General features: G+C 35.6%; 2 protein-coding genes across 4 annotated transcripts in view; one reads left to right on the forward strand and one right to left on the reverse strand.

Moving 5' to 3' along the window:
* The window catches only part of LOC129250021 (ephrin type-B receptor 1-like), a 95,528-nt gene that overhangs the window by 15,952 nt on the left and 57,847 nt on the right, over nucleotides 1-21,729 (reverse strand). The gene's annotated exons all lie outside the window — the stretch shown is intronic.
* LOC129250022 (uncharacterized) lies at nucleotides 1,758-2,567 on the forward strand. Its single transcript, XM_054889673.1, has 2 exons — nucleotides 1,758-2,066; nucleotides 2,127-2,567. Exons 1-2 carry the CDS (start codon nucleotides 2,053-2,055, stop codon nucleotides 2,506-2,508), a joined length of 396 nt encoding a protein of 131 aa, XP_054745648.1. The 5' UTR covers nucleotides 1,758-2,052; the 3' UTR covers nucleotides 2,509-2,567.

Raw genomic sequence — 21,729 nt, forward strand, 5'->3', positions numbered from 1 at the left:
CTATCGAAATTTTCGTTGTTTACCGAATTTAGAGTCGAATGCAATTTTGCTTTCGATTGTGTAGCGTATTGAGGGAAAACTTGTTAAAGTGTAAGTTGTTTGCGATTATTTATGGTTTTATAGTAACCAAATAATAAATATATACTAATTTTGTTAATTTTATGCAGGTCGAAAGTCGTGAGTACCAAACAACAATTAGAAAGAAGAATCCACAATTCGCAAAAGGGATTTGCACCAAAGTTCAAGCAGCAAAAAAATGGGAGAAATTTACGACGGACCTGAATTGCTTGGGACCACCAGTGAGAACGGCAGCAAAATGGATTAAGCTTAATAATGTTTTTTTTTTGTGATGTTTATAGAAATACATTTCTATTTTCCCTTGGCAGGTATGGGCTAAAATACGTAGAGGAACTGAAATACATATTTTTTTCGAATGACGAATAATTGAATAAAGAAAATTTATAACAAAAATAAAACAGAAACTGTGACGTAAAGGTTTCTATTTAATACTTTTTAGATTTTTCTATAATATTCTCAAAATTTCATTTCTTATGTTTTCTACTTCTCCGTTATTTGACTCCACTTCAATATCTTCAGCATCATCGTACACAGTGGGTTGAGCAAGTCCTAGCATACCTTCATTACCAATACTCAATTGGTACGATCCCTGAGCACAAAATCGCAGAACTGTGTCTAGCTTTAAAATATTTGGAATCAATTTGGCTCGGGTGTGCTGCAACTGGTTTTCTGTACTGGACAGTAGGTTCACAAACACCTCTTTAGATAATCTGAAGTTCTTTAAAAATCTGTAAGGAAATTTATGTAATATTAAGTACGTCAACACATTTTGAAAATTCTAAATTTACTCAGTGAAAGTCATTTCTAGGGGGTTGGATGCGTCCCTCAACTGTTTTCTACTTCTAGCTAGTTCCACTAATCTTTCATCGTCCGATGAATCGTCGAACCACAACTCTGTTGTACTCATTTTCACAAAAAATACTTATTTTAACTTTTAAAAATAATGTTAGCAAAGAATTTCAACACAATCGGTTTTTCTTTTATTTTGATTTGCTGTATCAGCTGAGAAAAAATTATCTATTGTAAATGCGTCGAGCGATCGAAATTCACAATAGTCCTATTCTTCAACGAATGAGCACCATAATACCAAATGAAAATTCGTTCGATCAGCACTTTCGACTACAGTCGAAGATCGAATGTTGCTCATAATAGGGGCCAATATCTTGTTAGAACCAAAACGTCTGAATAAGCCAAAATTTTCCGCATTCTGTTTCCACTTCACATTGCGGCGAAGCACATTGATAGCGTGGCAACCACATTGGATGTTTGCCTTTCATCGGCCTCGAAGAATTGCATCCTCCAGTCGATAGGTCCAAGCGTCTTGCCACCAGACGGCTGTACAAACTGCCAAACAACTGTACGCTGCTTACCTTCGCCAGCGGTGAGGTTAAAGTAGTCATCAACAAAGCAAAACCTTCCAAGGCCATTGGCCCTGACCGATTTAAAATGCTGATGCTGAAAAACCTAGGTCCATTGGGAGTAGGATTCCTCACAAGGGTATTCAACTTTTCCATGGCCACTTTCATAATTCCTTACAAGAGGAAAGCAGTGAAAGTGGTCCCACTACTGAAACCTGGGACCACGATTCAACTGTTGAACGCTAGTCTGTAAAATATTTAGGCCCCTATTATGAGCAACATTCGATCTTCGACTGTAGTCGAAAGTGCTGATCGAACGAATTTTCATTTGGTATTATGGTGCTCATTCGTTGAAGAATAGGACTATTGTGAATTTCGATCGCTCGACGCATTTACAATAGATAATTTTTTCTCAGCTGATACAGCAAATCAAAATAAAAGAAAACCCGATTGTGTTGAAATTCTTTGCTAACATTATTTTTAAAAGTTAAAAAAAGTAATTTATGTGAAAATGAGTACAACGGAGTTGTGGTTCGACGATTCATCGGACGATGAAAGATTAGTGGAACTAGCTAGAAGTAGAAAACAGTTGAGGGACGCCTCCAACCCCCTATAAATGGCTTCCACTGAGTAAGTTCAGAATTTTCAAAATGTGTTGACGTACTTAATATTACAGAAATTTCCTTACAGATTTTTAAAGAAATTTAGATTATCTAAAGAGGCGTTTGTGAACCTACTGTCCACTACAGAAAACCAGTTGCAGCAGTGCACCCGAGCCAAATCGATTCCTAATATTTTAAAGCTAGCCACAGTTCTGCGATTTTGTGCTCAGGGATCGTACCAATTGAGTATTGGTAATGAAGGTATGATAGAACTTGCTCAACCCACTGTGTCTGTTGTGCTATCAGAAATAATAGATGTCCTGGAAAATTATATTTGCCAAAGATGGGTAAAATTTAGTAGCACAGAGGCTGATCTGCAACAAAGAAAAGCACATTTTTATAGCAAATACCCAACGATGATGCTGAAGATATTGAAGTGGAGTCAAATAACGGAGAAGCAGAAAACATAAGAAATGAAATTCTTAGAATATTATAAAAAAATCTAAAAAGTATTAAATAGAAACCTTTATGCCACAGTTTCTGTTTTATTTTTGTTATAAATTTTCTTTATTCAGTTATTCGTTATTCGAAAAAAATATGTATTTCAGTTCTACGTATTTCAATTTGCTAGCGGCTTCACTTTCCTCATAGTTTTGGACCAGAAGCTCTGGGCTGGGATTTGACGCGGACAAAACTGTGAACTGGTCACTGGTAGTTGTATCCAGGGCAAATTCCACCCCAGGCGGATTTATGCAGACATCAAATTGCAGCAAACCGATTATGCTTTCTTCAGTATTTGAAAGTCCCTGAAGTTTGTTAGGGCCCCCACCTGTTGCTCGGAGCTCAGCTTTGTTTTGCGACATTTTTTTTTCGCTTTTGACTTCATGTCAGCCCATACCTGCCAAGGGAAAAATGTACTTATATAAACATCACACAAAAAAGAACCATTATTAACCTTAATCCATTTTGCTGCCGTTCTAATTGGTGGTCCCAAGCAATTCAGCTCCGTTGTGAATTGTTCCCATTTTTTTGCTGCATGTACTTTGCTGCAAATCCCTTTTGCAAATTGTGGATTCTCTTCCATTAATGCAACTAGTTTTTCTAGTTGCTGTTTGGTACTCACGACTTTCGACCTGCATAAAATTAACAAAATTAGTATATATGTATTATTTGGTTACTATAAAACCATAAATAATGGCAAACAACTTACATTTTAACAAGTTTACCTACAATACGCAACACAGTCGAAAGCAAAACTGCATTCGACTCTAAATTCGGTATTCAACGAAAATTTCGACAGGGCTGCACCGCTCATAATACCAAATTGACATTCGATTTTCGATCTTCGACAACCAACGAATATCGAAGATCGAATGCAACTCATAATAGGGGCATTAAATAAGAAAATTGATCCATTGTTAACTTTAAAAACAAGTTTGCCAACTTCTTGCGCCGCCATACATCCTCAGACCATCACATCTCCCAGCCATGATTCACAGTTGGAATAAGATTTTCTTTTTCTAGCGCAGTACCGCTCTTACGCCACACTAGTTTTCTTCCGTTAATGCCAAATATGTAATATTTGCTTTCATCCGAAAATAGAGCACGTTCCCAAAATTCTGGAGGCTTGTTAACATATTCATTTGCAAAATGCATGCGATTTTTCTGTTGCTTTCGGATATATACGGTTTTCTATGTGCAATACCCATCCTTTTAAAGTATTTTACGTACAGTATCGTCGTGCACATGCTTGCCAAAGAAATGTGAAATGTTTTTACATATTTGAGAAGCCGTAGTTCGAGGATTATTTTTCACTGATTGCAATGGCTCGTTTTTCACGTACGGTCAGCTTGCTAGTTCGCCCAGAACGTGGCTTTAACACAAGACTAATTTCCTTAGTTTTGGGAGCCGTCGCTATTTCTTGTACACAAAAGATAAATCACTTGCAAACTATACTAAAACCGTTATTGGGAAACTTTTTCTACTTCGTTGAAGTGAAGGTTTTTGAAACATTTCTCATAAAAGTTTAAAATGTTGTAGTTCTTTTTAATATGTTGCTTTCATTTCTTTGTGTACTGATATTTTTTCTGGCAAGTGTATATCATTTAACATTACTTTGCCATTTGCTTCCTTTACATTGTTTTTATATTAAAATGTTGCCTATTTCAATTCACCACAGCCTTCGCTAAACCTCTCAGTGCTGAGAGAATGTATAACGGGGGAAAATAAATCACAAGGCGGCAAACAAAAAAGAAAAATAATAATAATTTACCGGTCGCATCTCCTACTAAATTCACTCCTCTCGCTGAACCTGGCAGTAACACAATTTGCTATTGTTTCTCTTAACATCATTTTTGTTGTTCTTGAGTGGTCAATATGCTACTATTGTTGTTATTGAGTAGTCAATGTTGTGTTTGCAAAGTCAATTCCTCACGTTTAGGTTTAGGCTGTTCCTCCTTGATTGCGTCCATATATGTATGTTAGCATTATTATATGTTTAATCTCTATGCTGGCTCCCAAACAGAATAAGAATCAAAGAGAGCTTTTATTATTTTATAATTTGTTTGCCTTGTACACCTACACGTAAATACGTAAATATGTTTACATACAATGACGAACTATTGTCCGAGTAACCCAGTAGGAAGCGTGCACAACATCGCGGAAGGAAAGTAGCATATACTATAGGGTTTTCCAAACAGAGGTATTATTTTGATATTCAAAGAAAAATACTATATTTAAATATTAATGATCGTATGTTTATTTCATTATAAAGAGGAAGGTATGCCGTCAATATTGGAAAATAACATCAGGCAAATGACCACCACGACCCCGTTTACAGGACAATATCATTTTCCTTGAAATTTTTCATAACCGAATTGCAAATTGGCTGCCCTATGTCCTCGATAGCCTAACGAATTCCAGCTTTGAGGTCTTGAATCTACCTGGGCTGTTGGCGTAGACCGTCTCTTTCACGTGGCCCCAAAAAAAAAAAGTCCCAAGGTGTTAAATCACAGGATCTCGGTGGCCAATTGTGATCACCTCATCGAGAGCTAACACGGTCCGGAAACTTTTCCCGTAAAAGATCAATGGTTTCGTTGCTTGTGAGGCACATAGGGCCGTCTTGTTGAAAATAAACGTTATCCAGATCAATACCATACAATTCCGGCCATACAAAATCGTTAATCATCTCTCGATAGCGCAATCCATTCACCTGTAACACCTGTTATTGGAAAACCCTTTATATAGTCTACTATATATACTTACAATTTCTAGGTATTACAACCGCTGAAAAATATTTTGTTGTTGCCAGTATGCCAGTATGCCAATAGTCGTTGCACTGAGCAGTCGATAGTTGTGTGTTAAAATAAATTATTTTTTAAGATCAGCAACCCCTGCTTCATCAAGACCAAGTACACCAACCCATGTTAATGGCGAAAATATTGAGTATCATACAGATGAGGATGAGCTGGCTAAAGAAACTGAGTGGATAAGGGTTAAGCATAAAACCAAAAAAAAGGAAAATGAATACAACACCCTCTCCAGCCACTCCCAAAAATAAAAACAAAAACAGCCAAACTAATATCAAAGAAAATAAAAAAGAACCGATGCCACCACCTATTATACTGGAGGATATCACATCATATGAAGTTCTCTACAATCAATTAATATCCACAATAAATGCAGATGCATTTCAAACAAGAATTATTAATGATACAACTGTAAAAATCAATTGCATAGATTCTGAAGCATACAGAATAGTAGTTGGAACATTAAAAAGAAATGGAAACTCATTCCACTCTTATGAAAATAAACAAACTAGAGTGATTAGAGTTATGGCAAAAAATTTGCATCACACTTGCAACCCAGAAAATATAATGAAAGATCTGATATGCAAAGGATATAAAATAAAGGCAGCAGTAAATAAGCTAGCATGGAAGAAAAAAACTCCTCTTAATATGTTCATGTTGTTTTTTGAAAATAATGAAGATATTGAGAGAATATACAAAATCACAAATATACTAGGCTGTCAAGTAGAAATTGTGCCGATTAAGGGAACTAAACTTGTCCCGCAATGCAAAAATTGCCAAACATATGGGCATACCAATAAATATTGCAGCAAACCAGCTAGATGCGTTAAATGTGCTGGTCGACATCATACACAAGAATGCAACAAAACAAAAGAACAAGCGCCAAAATGTGTTCACTGCGGAGGAGATCATCCGGCCAACTACAGAGGATGTATTGTAGCAAAAGAGTTGCAAAAAGTGAGAAACAGCAAGATCCAAAAACCTAAAACTAATAGTAATAATAAAGCCAATAAAATTATCCTCAAGCAAGCCCCAGTTATGCAAACTGAAAATAAAATTAAGGGCACACAAAATAAATTGTCATATGCTGCTGTCACTAAGTTGAATACAGCAGAAAAAAATGTGACTGACAATCAAAACAATAATATCAGCCAAAGTCTACAACTCATTCTGAACAAAATGACTATACTTGAAAAATCATTTTCAAACATGAATGAGAGAGTGATCAAATTGGAAAGTAGTAACAAAAAAACTACTTCCAAACCTAAAAGAAGATAATGGCCAATACAATTAAAATTATATCATGGAATGCAAATGGACTGCTTAAACGTCAAGCTGAGTTACAAGCAATCCTAGACATAAATAAAGTAGATGTGTGCCTAATATCAGAAACACATCTAACTAATCAATCGTACATTAAATTTCGAGGTTATAAAACATATCACACAATTCACCCAGAAAATACTGCAAAGGGTGGAAGTGCAATAATTATAAAAGAAAATATATATCATCACGAAGAAAACAAATTTCAAGCAGAAGATATACAAGCAACTATGTTAAGTATTAAAACTAAAAATCAAAATATTACCATAGCTAGCTTATATAGTCCCCCAAAACACAATATCAAACAAGAACGTTACTTTGAACTATTCAGAGCTGTTGGAAATCGATTCATCATAGGTGGTGATTATAACGCTAAACACACACATTGGGGATCGAGACTCACAACAACAAAAGGAAAGGAATTGCTAAATGCAATACAAACATACAAGTGTGACGTAATTTCTACAGGGAAGCCCACCTACTGGCCCACTGATCCTAACAAAGTTCCAGATCTAATAGACTTTTTCGTCACCAAAAACCTAGGAAGTAATTATATGCAAATAGATGAAATCTTAGAGTTAAACTCAGACCATTCGGCAATAGTATTAACACTAAGCGAAACTATAATTTCTAAGCCAACAAATCCAACTTTAGTCAACAAAAAAACGGACTGGGAAAGCTTTAGAATAACATTGGAAAATAGAATTGAACTAGCGGTTCCACTACAAACCGAAGAACAACTGGACCTTGAGGTGGAAAAACTAGTCAACGATATACAGTATTCAGCATGGGAAAATACACCTGAAGTCAAAAGAAAACTGAAAGGCAATTGCTATCCTAAAGAAATAGTAGAGCTTATTTCAGAAAAAAGAAAAGCGAGAAAAAAATGGCATCAAACCAGAAACCCGCGGGATAAAACAATACTGAATAATTTAACATCACAATTAACAAATGAAATTAGACAGTTAAAAAATGACTCTATAAGTGACTTTCTTCGTGAGCTTACTAACGACTCCAGTACTGAATATTCGCTTTGGAAGACTACAAAAAATCTAAAGAGACCAATCATACAAACACCTCCAATTAAAAATGTGGATGGAAGCTGGGCCAGAAATAATGAGCAAAAAGCAACAATATTTGCAAATCATCTTGAAAACATATTTCAACCAAATGCAGCTAATGACATTAATCCCTTACCATACATTGCAGAACAAATGGACGGGATAATACCATTCGTCACTCCGGCTGAAGTCAAAAAAGAGATCAAGAGTAATATCAACCCTAAGAAAGCACCTGGCTTTGATCTTATCACTGGCCAAATACTAAAAGAACTTCCAAAAAAAGCGTTAATGAAAATAACCAACATAATTAATGCATCACTTCGGTTACAATATGTTCCACAACTTTGGAAAGTTGCCGAAGTTATAATGATACCAAAGCCAGGGAAGCCGCCACATGAAACAACCTCATATCGACCAATATCATTGCTGCCGATTATGTCAAAGTTGTTCGAGAAACTTCTCTTGAAAAGGTTAAAACCAATTACCGAAGAGAAACACCTCATTCCTGATCATCAGTTTGGTTTCCGAAATCAGCACTCTACAATTGATCAGGTACACCGAATCACCGACATAATTGAAAAGGCGATAGAAGAGAAAAAAGTTTGTTCGACAATATTTCTGGATGTTGCACAAGCTTTTGACAAGGTTTGGCATGAAGGATTAAATCATAAATTACAAATACTTCTTCCTGCTCAATACTCAAAAATTTTAAAATCATACATAACAGAACGTTACTTCAGAATAAAACAAGAAGACACCTATTCTGACTTGAAAAAAATTCAAGCGGGAGTACCACAAGGAAGTGTACTAGGACCAATCCTATATCTCCTATGCACTAGTGATATCCCTACATTTACAAATAATACCGTTGCTACGTTTGCTGATGACACTGCAATAATGGCCACTGGTGAAAACAACATTGAATCAACAGAAAAATTACAAACAGCCATTACTGAGATACAGCGCTGGACAGTCAAATGGCGTATAAAACTCAACGAAACCAAATCTGTGCACGTCGACTTCACTAATAAAAGAATCGACCATAAACCAGTATACATCAATCAACAAATCATTCCGTACGAGAATTCAGCGAAATATCTTGGCATGACCCTTGACGCAAAACTCAGGTGGAAACCGCATGTCAAGAAAAAACAAGAAGAGTTGAAAATGAAGTACAGAAAGATGTACTGGCTATTGGGTAGACATTCTGCCTTGTCAACATACAACAAGCTGCTCTTGTATCAGCAAGTCCTTAAGCCAATCTGGACTTATGGTATTCAGCTCTGGGGATGTACCAGTCAAAGCAACAGAATGATCATTCAACGATTTCAAAATAAAGTGCTCCGTGCTATTGTTAATGCTCCGTGGTACATCAGAAATGACAATTTACATAAGGATTTGGATGTTGAAATTGTCGATAACGTTATCAAAAAGTTTGCGCAAAGTCATGAACAACGACTTCAACAACATGTCAACATTGAGGCCCTCCAGCTCCTCGAAAACGATGACTTAACCAGAAGATTAAAACGAGTGAAACCATTTGAACTTGTGTAAAAAATAGTGAACTATCTATAAACAATACATAATAAATAAACCAGTCACAAACAAAAGTAGTGACCAAAACATTTACAGAAACAAAAAGTGCATATATCATAGGTTAAGTACTTTGTAATTTTAACCGTATCAAATTAAGTCAAATTCAAATAGCTTATTAGTATTTGTGCTAGATTGCTATATAATAAATACACCAATAGGTGTTTTTAAAAAAAAAAAAAAAAAAAAAAAAGTAATTTACCATGGGACGCGATTCTAGATAGCTTTTAAGACAACTTCGGAGTGGTCAAAATATTATTAAGTCGCGCTCAGTGAAAAGAAAGAATGTGTTTAATCCGAAAACAGCGGAACGTGATGAAACTATTCAGAGTATATCTTCTAAAAAATTGAAACAAAACACTGAAGATGGTGTACCTGAAGACAGCAGTACTGAATTTTGAATAATAAATTTTACTATGGTATTCACTGCTATTTCTGCTCTTTTAAAGTGTAAAAAATGTGATGGAAATATACTGTTTCAAACAGCAAGTACAGTTACAGTACTCGTAATAGACAAATTAACTTTGTACTATGGTTTATCAATACGGCGGCATTGTGATTCTATTGAAGATATGAAATTTGCAATAATGGCAACTTTTTATCACTACGGCTCGAGCGATGAAAAATCAAATCATGATATATGTATGTCCAAAAGGCGAAGATTCCTTGTGCTGTTACCAGCGCGCTGAAGCAAGAAGAACACTTGCTTCTTATACTCACGATTATTCTCCCTGAACTCCTGATGTTTTAAAAGTTATCATACCTACTTACGAAGATCTCAGTAATGAAAATTTACTTTCAAGATGTGTAGGTGGATCCAATCAAATTAATAATGAAGCCTTTAATCAACTAGTATGGAAAATATGCCAAAAAACGGTAAATACTAGTTATACTATCGTAACAAATGCTGCATTATTTTTACGAACCGATCACTTTCAAAGCCGATCTTCTTCTGTCCTTCTTTTTCAATATTTTACTAAAGCTAAGCCTATCCAATTATGCTAACCGTTAATCGAAAAAATGTGTTTGCTAATTCCATCAAATAACATTTTCCAGGAATTTATCTACCGCTTTAGCGTGCCGTGTGCAAAACCTTTTCCATTCCCGCAATTTGTCCTTTGCAATCAATGAAGATCATTCATATAGTTGTAGTTGCAGCTTCGTTCTCATTCGCTCTTACTACTTATCTGTCGCTTAGCGTGCCGTGTGCAAATGAATGAAGATCATAAGCGTGGTTATAGTTGTAGGTAGCTTCGTTCTCCTTCAACTCTTGTTGTTATCACTCTTACTATTCTCTGAATGAATTAATAAGTTGGGGAAGTTAGCACGTTCCATTAACTATCCCCCCTTTCAATATCGGAACGTCCGCGGTTCGATAGCGAGATTGTGTGCGTAGTGAAATCTTTAGGTAAAAGCGGTTATTGGCATGTGTGTAATGCAGGTACACGTAAGTTTTGGTTGTCACAATGCATACTTCCTTTTATCAACAAGTTTGCGTGAGCGGTCACACGTAGGCATTTAAGATTGGCTTTTAACACTTACAGAATTTGATTTAAAAATATTAAATTAGCTTAAACAACATTTAAATTTTTTATACATTTTTTCATACATAGGTATTAAACCATAATGGTAAATATTCAAGTTTAAATGCTTGTTGGTTTTGCTTCGAAATCAATCACTTGCTTAGCCTTTCTCAGATAGTCCCCTTTCATCGAGGCAACAATACATTTCTGTATAATTTTTTAACGTAAATTGCTTTTGTGAATTCTAGTGCCATCTATCAAAACAGTAGATCCTAAATCTTTTTCAATTACCTTTTCCACAAACACTTTGTCAAATTTATTTCCCAATTTTCTATTTCGTCTAAGAAACACCTTTTCACCAGGCTGATAGGTTTTAGCGCTTTTCTTTGCTTCTTTGTTAAATTTTCCAAAGTTTTTTCTTGGGATAACATTAATTCGTTTTTAATAATTTTTAGTGTATCTATCGATGGGCTGTGAAAAACATCAACGGGTTTAGATTTAATAGTTGAAAGGATACTATTATTGCACTTATGTGTAGCTATTAAGATTAGGTCATTAGTCTCAGATATTTGTTGTTGTTCCTTGATACAACGAGCTATCTCTAGCAGTGTGGACTGGAACCTTGCGACCTGTCCATTACTCTCGCTATGAAGTGTAGGGATGGAAAATTGTTCAATTGAAAAATTGTCCCTTAGAATTGTTTTTATTAAGTTAGAATGGAAGGCTTTTTCATTATCAGACACTATGATTTTTGTATTTTTAAATGTTAAAAGTATTTCTAGCATAGCATCCTTAATGTCGATGGTAGAACGTGAAGCTATTGGCTTGACAATGGCAAACTTAGAAAATTTGTCAATACAACTTAAAAAATATTGTTTTCCTGTAATAAATATGTCGATGTGGAGTATTTCCCCAGGGTAATTTGGTATCGGGGTTTTCCCTATCTCCGGGTTAGGTGGCTTCCTCTGGTATTTGTTTTCCATACAAATTTTGCAGTTGGAAATTAAAGACTAACATTTTTCTCATATTTGGAAAAAAATATTCATTTGAAATCTGTTGAAAATTTTCATGGAGACACCTATGAGCCTATGTTATGCTCTGTGGCTATCGTTTCTAATTGATCGTTTTTATTGACTAAATCGATCACAAACTTTTCGGTGTGAACAAATTTTGTCCCGGCGAAATGCTTTGCTAGGTCATTCTGGATTTTGGCTAGGACTTCAAGTTCACAGTGCAGGCCGTTTGTAACTGTTGGATTTATAACATCTTTCAGACATTCGATTAGCCTTTCGATGGTGTCAAAACAAATGATATGTCGTCGTAATCTTTGGAAAAGGATTTTTGTTATTTTGCTTAAGTGGTCAGACTTAGATATCACTAACTGATTTTTTAATTGGTTGACAGGGTATTTGATTGTTTTAATTACTTTACTAGAAGACTTCTCACTATGAACGGTTTCAACTTCATTTGATTGACTCAGGCTGTGGATGTATTGCCAGGACAATGCATCGGCTACTTTATTATCCTTGCCTGGCTTATAGTGTAGGTTCGGTGAGTATTCTTCGATGAAAGCGCGCCATCTTTTCATTTTTGTGTTTGGATTTTTATCCGACATAGCAAAAATTTTTGGCTGATGGTCAGTAAAAATGTTAATTTTAGTAACACCGTACAAATAATGGCGCAAACTTTTTAATGCCCACACAATCGCAAGGAGTTCTCGTTTGTTGGTAGCGTAGTTTTGTTCTGTACTAGATAACGTACGAGAAATCATAGTAATAGGCCTATCATTTTGTGATAAAACTGCTCCTAAGGCGCTCGAAGATGCATCTGTGGTAAGTTCAAATGGTTTACTGTAGTCTGGGTGTTGGAGGAGAACATGCTCCGATGCCAATATTTTTTTTTATTTTTTGAAATGCATTTATAGCCTCGGAGTCAAAAGTTATAGAAACACTTTTGGACTTATTCGCGCCAACATTCCCATTCTCACCCCTAAGAAATTTCGTAAGCGGTTTTACAATGCCGGCGTAGTCCTTCACAAATCTCCGATAGTACCCCGCTAACCCGTGGAATGAACGTTCTCTCGGAGAGTATTTGGGGTTTTATAATTGAGGATGTCATTTACTTTACTTGGGCATGTCCGAATGCCATTTCGTGAAATTAAGAATCCCAGAAATTCAACCTCAGTTTTAAAAAATCTGGATTTTTCCGATGACACCCTCATTCCTGCCTTTTCTAAACCTTGCAAAATCGTATTTATGTGTTCTAAATGTGTTTGTTCATTCGGTGAAAAAATGATAATGTCATCCATGTAAGCATGACAATATTTTCCTATGTATTCACGAAAAACATCATCGATGGCTCGTTGAAAAATGCTAGGGCCATTTTTTAGGCCAAACGGGAGGCGGCAGAACTCATACTTTCCATTGTTGACACTGAAAGCTGTTTTTGGTCGATCCTCTTCACACAAAAGAATCTGGTTAAATCCAGATTTAAGGTCAAGAGTAGTGTAATATTTCGACTTTCCTAAGTTCGCCAAAATTACTGATGTGTCTGATATTCATTTATTTTTCTAAAGTCTATCACCATTCGTAATTTTCCTCTACCATTTTCATCTAGTCCTTTTTTGGAAACTACATGAACGGGAGAGTTGTAAGCGGAAAACGATTTGCGGATTATTCCATCTTTTAGGAGAGTCGATATTTCAGAATTTATGAATTCTGCAGCGGAAACAGGGTAGGGATAACTTTTGGTATAAATTGGCTCATTTGTGGTCATACGAATTCTGCCCTGTACTTTGGTGTTATAGGGCAATGCCCTATTTACCTCGGCAAACGCATTAATGTTGATATTAATCATATCATTGAACTCGTTTTCAATACTAACTGGAACAGAGTCTTCTATTGTTATCAAATTCACTTGACTACAAGGAAGATGCTCAAGCCTTGTCTGCCCGTTGTGGTACAACAAATACCCTTTTTCTATGTCAATGCTTTTTTAAAAAGTCATATCCAACGATACCATCGAATGTTTTTAAATTCTCGAGCAAATAAAAAGTTGTCGTATTATCTAAAATATTTACTAGACACTTTTTATTAATAACGTTAACCCCATTAATAGATTTTAGGTTAAATGGCTTATCCATATTTTTTACGCCTTTCAGAAATTCAAAGTTTTTGATATAATTTTTGGAGGTACCGGTATCTATTAAAATGCGTAGCTCCTGTCCGTTTGTTGCTTTCTTCTTAACAAATGGCAGGAGCGAATTTAGTTTAAAAGGTTAATTTCATCTGTAAAATTACCATCAATATCTCCCAGACTTTCATCTGTTTCGGGATAATCGCAGCCATATTCATCCTGATCAGAATTAGGGATGTATTCTTCGAACTCTCCCTTGTTGAGATTGCTTCCTATTTCATGTGACATATAGTTGACTTTTTGCACTTTGGGAAAAGGTGATCGATTGGAATATGTTTGCTCGCGATTACGTTTAAAAGCCAAAGGCTGAAAAGAGTTTGAACTGTGTTGGGGGCGTGAAAGATTTGTGAAATTGTTTGAGTTAAATTGTTTTTGGAAACCGTTATTGGTTGGCAGATTAGCTTGTTGTCGAGAAGAAGGTAAACTACGATCAACTTCCATTGACGTTGGCTTATTATTAGAAAATTTTGCTGATTAGAATGAAATGGCTGCCGATATTGAGGAGTAACTGAGATATTCGGCTTTACCGACGTTCCCGCAGCAAATGTGCTGGCAAAGTCGTACCTCTTATGGCTGGTTTCAAGCTCTTGGGCAACTGCAAGGGCAGTGGGGAGATCTTTTGGCCTAGTGGAAAAAAGTATGTCACATAATGGCCTACGAAGACCCGAAATAAATACACGAAGTGCATTTTCTCTTGCCCTATCGTTAAGTGCATTGATAACCTGGGAATTTCCGCTATGTGACATGATTTGCTTATTAATAATAAGCGTCAATTGCTTGTCAACTTTATCGAAATACTCCGTTATTTGTAAATTACGCTGTCTCAAAATACTCATTTCATTTTCTAACACGTAAAGCGGTCTTTTGTTGGCATAGGTTTGATCTAATCTTGCGATTATGCTTTAAAATTAAGCACTGTGTTGAAAGATGAAAGAGATGTGTTAGCAGATTCTGTTATTTTGTTTCTGAATATTCCCATAGCTACATAATATTTTTCAGAATTTGGCTTATAGTAATTCATAGCGAAATGAGCCGCAGATCGCCAAGCAGGGTATGCAGAAGTATCGCCCTTGAATTCCGGAAGAGACTTTATTAAATCTAAGCTCGTATTATCTGAACTAACACTAGGATCAATGGCGACCGGCAAATAAGTTTCTACGCTGGGTGGAGCTAAACGATTGAGAGCTTCGGAGAGGCGATTAATTTCCTCTAAAAATCCGTTCCTAGCCTCCTCATAACAATTCCTTACTATTTCTAACACTTGTTCACGTGTAACACTCATTTTAGCTTACTTCCTTTATACTTACTATTAATTCTTTTTAAAGCACCAAAACCTTATCGCTTTAAACGATATATGTGGGTCAATGAAAAAAAAATTTTTTAGAAAAGTTACGCGATTTTACAAGATTCTGAGCACATAAACGAAAAAGAAAAATAATATAACCAAAAATGTTACTTAGGTATTTTTTAAGTATTCAAATTACAACTTAAACAAAAGTTTTTCGAAAATTACAAAAATATTAGTATTCAAAAAGCGTATCTAGTTATTTGTTTCTTCCAAAATTTATTGGTAAAATCACCTTGTAGTTCAAATTTATATTTAATATCAAAAATTTATTTTCAAATTGAAATCCAAATCGCATCACAAAAAATCACAACAAGAAATAATCTTGAATATTTACTTACAAAAATTCTTTTTGATAATTCTTGGAGTTGATCTCTTGCAAAGTTCTGGTCCGTTTAATTTTTATATCCTTCAGCAAGTGAGGTCCTTATCCTGCCGGCTGTTTCTCGATTTGGAATTGTACTTTTATGTAGTCCTCTTACGGTTGAAAATTTTTTGCGACAGGCCCCACGTTGGGCGCCAATTAAACAATTCAATTTATTTGATAATTTTATTTTTACGAACCGATCACTTTCAAAGCCGATCTTCTTCTGTCCTTCTTTTTCAATATTTTACTTAAGCTAAGCCTATCCAATTTTGCTAACCGTTAATCGAAAAAATGTTTTTGCTAATTCCATCAAATAACATTTTCCAGGAATTTATCTACCGCTTTAGCGTGCAGTGTGCAAAACCTTTTCCATTCCCGCAATTTGTCCTTTGCATTCAATGAAGATCATTCATATAGTTGTAGTTGCAGCTTCGTTCTCATTCGCTCTTACTACTTATCTGTCGCTTAGCGTGCCGTGTGCAAATGAATGAAGATCATAAGCGTGGTTATAGTTGTAGGTAGCTTCGTTCTCCTTCAACTTTTGTTGTTATCACTCTTACTATTCTCTGAATGAATTAATAAGTTGGGGATGTTAGCACGTTCCACTAACTTATATTCAATGAAGGTATAAATTCATTACACAGTCCTGCGAGGTACAGTTTCTAAAACGGCTATGGGTGTTTCTTGAAGGCTTTTTTGTGCTGAAAACGAATATGACCTTGAAAACGTTCCAGCACGTCAGGATTTTTGGCAATTTGAGGTTAAATTGTCAAAAAATGCAGATTTTGGCCATTTGAAAAATTTTTTTTGAGCAAGGTAAAGTTTTTTTTTAATTTGCCACAACGTCATCGCAAAGTACTACTCTTTAGCTTTAAAATCCATTTTTAATATAATATAAAAAAAGTTATACTATTTTGAATTCGCCCTTTACAGGGTCGTTAGAGAGTTAGAAAGGTTGAATTTGCATATCTAAAAGCATCCAATTTAAAATAGAATAATTTTTTTTATATTAATCGTAAAAATATTTTCAAAAAAGGATGCGATGCCGTTGTGGAAAATTAAAAAAAACTTTACCTTGCTCAAACAAAAATTTTAAAAATGGTCAAAATCTGCATTTTTTGACTATTTAACCTCAAATTGCTAAAGATCATGACGTGCTGGAGCATTTCAAGGTCATATTCGTTTTCAGCATAAAAAAACCTTCAGGAAACACCCATAGCGGTTTTAGAAACTGTAAAAAAGCGAGATTTCGCAGGGGATTATTACATCATATTTTAACTGGAAAATTCGACTTTTTTAGTTTCAGATGATTCTACGACGAATGCCGATTGGCACCGCAGAGCACCTCTCGAAAAACATAAAAACATATCTCCAAAAAAACTCTGTCATGGGCTTATTTGTCAATATTTTATTATTAATATTTTTTAAAAACTTATTGCAAAGATGTACAATAACATGCAACTGATTTTATTAAAGTATCTTAAGCCATATTTCTGTAAAAAATTCAAAAAAAAAAAGTGTTTTTTTTTTAGCGCTAAACCCTACCACCCCCTTAAGTTAATGAAAATCAAACGGGAATGATAGAAAGGGATAGGATTTGAGAATTTTAACGACCCGAGAGAATATTAAAGGAACACCTTCTGTACACGTTCAATTCTCTCAATAGCAAATTGGTGGCAAGGCCTCCAGATAAAAGTTGCATATTCTAATCTAGAGCGAACAAAGGAAGTAAAAAGTAATTTGTGAGTGTAAGGGTCCGAGAACATCGAGCTATTACGCCGTATAAAACCTAAGACTGAGTAAGAAGTGGACACAATAAAGTTAATGTGACTGTTGAAAGAAAAATGTGAGTCAAAGATCACCCCTAGATCTTTGAATTCATGAACAGATTGAAGTAAAGTACTATCAATGCCGTAAGATCACTGGAAAACCTTTTGAGTTTTAGTGAAGGTGACATGAAAACATTTCTTAATATTTAGAGAGTTACTGCACCAGCGAACGATCGCCTTAATTTCCGTTTGCCACATAGGAACATCCTCATTTTTTCTAATGGCCGAAAATATTTTCAAATCATCAGCATACAAAAGAAAGTTGGCAAATGAAAGATAGGTACAAATATCATTAATAAATAGAACGAAGAGAAGAGGCTCTAAAATACTGCCTTGTTGCACCCCTGAAGATGCAATGAAAGGTTCCGAACATTCACCCTCAATCGTTACCACACATCGTCTATCGGATAAATAAGATTTCAACCATTAAAAGAAAATGGAATGGAAAACAAGCGAGGCTAATTTACGTAATAGAATTGTATGAGAAACTCTATCAAATGCTTTAGAAAAGTCCGTGTAAACACAATCGACTTGAAAACCTCCAGCAAAAGTTCCAAAGCAGTATTCACCAAAAGAAGCCAGGTTTTAAACTGTAGACCTACCCGATATAAATCCATGCTGATTGGGCGAGAGTAAGCTCTTAGTTGCAAAGTACATTTTTTCTTTTACAATTTCTTCGAAAAGTTAGAAATAATAGAAAGCTTCGAAATCGGTCTATAGTTGCACAAATCAATCTTTTTGCCACTCTTGAAAGTAGTGGTGATAGTGATGATTTTCCAATAGTTGATCAAAACATCCGAAGATAGAGATTTATTAAAAACTAAATAATTTGAGAGGAATGGCAATAGCCGGACAGTTTTTAAGAAAAATTACGGACAGTCCATCCTTATCAGTCTGCGAAGAACGTTTTAAACCCAAAATCCCATTCTCAATGTGCAGAGAAACCAAGTTTAAATAGCAAAAATTCATATACGAATAGGGATTATCATGACAATGAGAAAACGAGTACGTATCATCACTAGTGAAATTAGATTTGAAAAAATTGGCAAACAAATTAGCTACATCCACAGGAGTAGATGCTGATTTGTCATTAAAACGAACCGCAGAAGGGACTACAGCGCTTGACTTTTTAGGTTTTTTTTTTTTAATTGTGGTACATATTTCATAAAAAGTTTGAGCAACTGCGCTTTAAAGGTAGAATAGCACTCAACAATATCTGTTTAACCTAGAAAAGTTACAAGAGGAGAAATTGAAAGCTATTGCCTCGTCTTGTTTACTACTCGAATGAGATCAAGAATTCTATTAAGCTTATTTTCGAAAGAATTAATTTGTACTAAATCAAGGCTTAATAGATTATCAATTACATATAATTCTAGTGATGATGTGACATTAGCTGGGATTAGCTGTGCTTACAGAAGTTAGTAGACCAAGAAACATTCGGAAAATTAAAATCCCCAAAAACACTAATATGGTTATCATCAACCTTATTTAGAACTAGGGAAACAATGTTGTCCGTATGCGACTTGTAAAGATCAAAATTACTATTAGGCGCTATGTAAGATACAAGTATAAAGAGCCATATCGAGATGATCCCCTTATACAAACACACAATTGATCAAGAATGGGATCCTCATTTAAAAGCGAGATATGGGATGCTTGTAGCTTACGTTGTACTGCAATGAGAACACCACCCCCTAAAGAGCAACCCGTACTTTCTGCATTTCGGTCTTTTCGAAAAACACTATATAATATAAGTTTGAGTCGAAGTATTCGTCGTCAAAAAAGTTAGCATTGAGCCACGTTTCAACAAATTTGATGACGTCAAAATCTAAATGAGAACTACGGGTGCGAATTGTCTCCGACTTAGTACGAATGCCAACCATATTCTGAAAATAAATGTTTAAATGATTTAGTGATGCACAAGTATTATCGCAATTGGCTAAATTATTTTGCCTGGACGATCTTCCCTTTGAAAAATATTGAAAGGGCGGACCTTGACGTCAGCAGGTCAAAAGGACGGTTTTAGAACTTGATCAAACAATGATGAATTAAAATTAATTTTTTTTTAACTTTGGATATCAATATCCTTTTTGATCATTTTAAAACATATGTAGAATCTGTTTTTTATCAATATTTGCATTTTTAGCAACATAAGAAATTACATTATCCTCAGTTACATAAAATTTAAAGGACGCAAGATGTGAGCACTTATTCGTAGCTATTACATCCAGCTCAGTACTTGAATTAAGACCAATAACTACATCCCGAGAGCTTTTATTATTTTTACGCATTCGCCCTTGAATAGTTGTCCGCGAAGTTTGAGTATGCATTTGTTCGCTAGGTACGGGAAAAGTGCTTTGTTTGGCTCCCGCAGTCGACATGTTGATGTCAGCAGCAGCAGCATCAGCATTAGTTGAAGAAGCAGAGAGATTAGGCGGAGTTGAAATGTTGATATTAGCAGCGGCAGCAGCAGCATCAGCATTAGTTGAAGAAGCAGAGATAGTAGGCGGAGTTGAAATATTGAAATTAGCAGCGGCAGCAGCAGCATAACTGAGCGAAGCAGTGGGTGCAGAAGTCGGCGACAATACACTAATGCTGAAAACAGTGAACGACGTACGCAGTCCCTTGCCGCAGCCCCTAACGAGCACAAAAATGCATCCCGTGAGAACAACTGCGTTCTTTTAGTTACATATTTACACAATACATCGGTTTATGTGTGTATCTTTTTGGTTATATCTACACAATGTTGCCATTGATATTTTTGCTTACACACTTTTTCACACATCCGCGTTATCAGTTACAATTTTTCATTGTTTAATAAACCAAAGCCAAAAACCAAAATATGCAAATAGTTCATTTATCTATAATTAACATTATTCAAGAGTGTTTTTAAGTTATTTTACTAAAAATTATAATTTTTCTTAGTTTATTTTGTAAATGATTTCGAAATGTACTGCTTGGCAACACTGTGTGGTGAGAGAGCAATCAGCTCACATGGTTCTACGGGAATTTTCAAAAATCGTGAAATAAAATCTATGATACTACGATACGGAAGGAAGGAATTTTTCATTTACATGAGGTTCTCATTAGTTTGATCGTAACAGCTGACAGGGGACAGCGTTTAAGTCGTGCACTGTTGTCAGCATTAGTGTGATTTAAACCACTAGTTCCGTGAGAGGGCGAGATAGCATTCGCATTTACAGCAAATGTAGGAGAGTTCGTTTGATGTTTTGTTTAAATTTTGGCTCTTTTAGCTATCTTCACCCGACAATCACATGCGTGCATACAACCACGGAGTTCGTTAACCTCGGTAGTATGCAAGACAAGAGCAGAGGTGAACCCTTCGATGCTATTATTATTCATTGCTCTTAATTCTAAGTGCAGTGCTTCAGTTTTTTCGATCAAAAGCTGTTTGTCTGATCGAAAAGCACTAATAACAGTCATTGCCCGGGCATCCGCAGCTTTAAGAGAAGCAATCTCATTAAGGTCGGTTAGTAAGGAAATTGGTGAGATACTTCCCATTTTTTTATCACTTAGCCGTTGAGGCTCATTAGGCATAAGTTGTACCGGCGGAACACTGCAACTCTCATCAACCTTAGCGGCAGTTGGTGAGTTAGTAGATATTATTACTTTTGATACCTCTCCACCAACGGAAGGAGTAGGGGAGCGGATAGATTTTCGGCGAGCGGCCGCACAGTTTTTACAAAAAAACTTATTGCCCGAGCTGAGTAGGAATTCCAAATCAGCTGGCAAAACACCAATATAATCCAAATGAAAAAGTTTATTACATTTTCCGCTCTGTACTTTAGCTTGGTTGCGTTCAAACTTTAATCCGCACGTACAAGGCATTTTATACATAAATGCAAGTGTAAGGTATTTTGAATAATTATGAATTCAAAGAGTCACTATCTCGAGCACGTTAGAATATAAAAATTGATAAATAAAATGAGCATCGTAGAGTGAGAAAACTTAAAAACGCGGAACGCAGTAAAAATCACGTCTACACACAAACAGGTCGCACTTATATTGTCAGCGGAGCTGTCGGCGCAGATAATGGAAATGCAGGATAAAAGTAAGAAGTAGATGAGACCCACATAACGTCGCAGTTGTAAACGATTGAGAAATTCAGTGAGAATAGATTAACCAG

Source organism: Anastrepha obliqua, chromosome 6, assembly GCF_027943255.1.
Source record: "Anastrepha obliqua isolate idAnaObli1 chromosome 6, idAnaObli1_1.0, whole genome shotgun sequence".
Taxonomy (NCBI): domain Eukaryota; kingdom Metazoa; phylum Arthropoda; class Insecta; order Diptera; family Tephritidae; genus Anastrepha; species Anastrepha obliqua.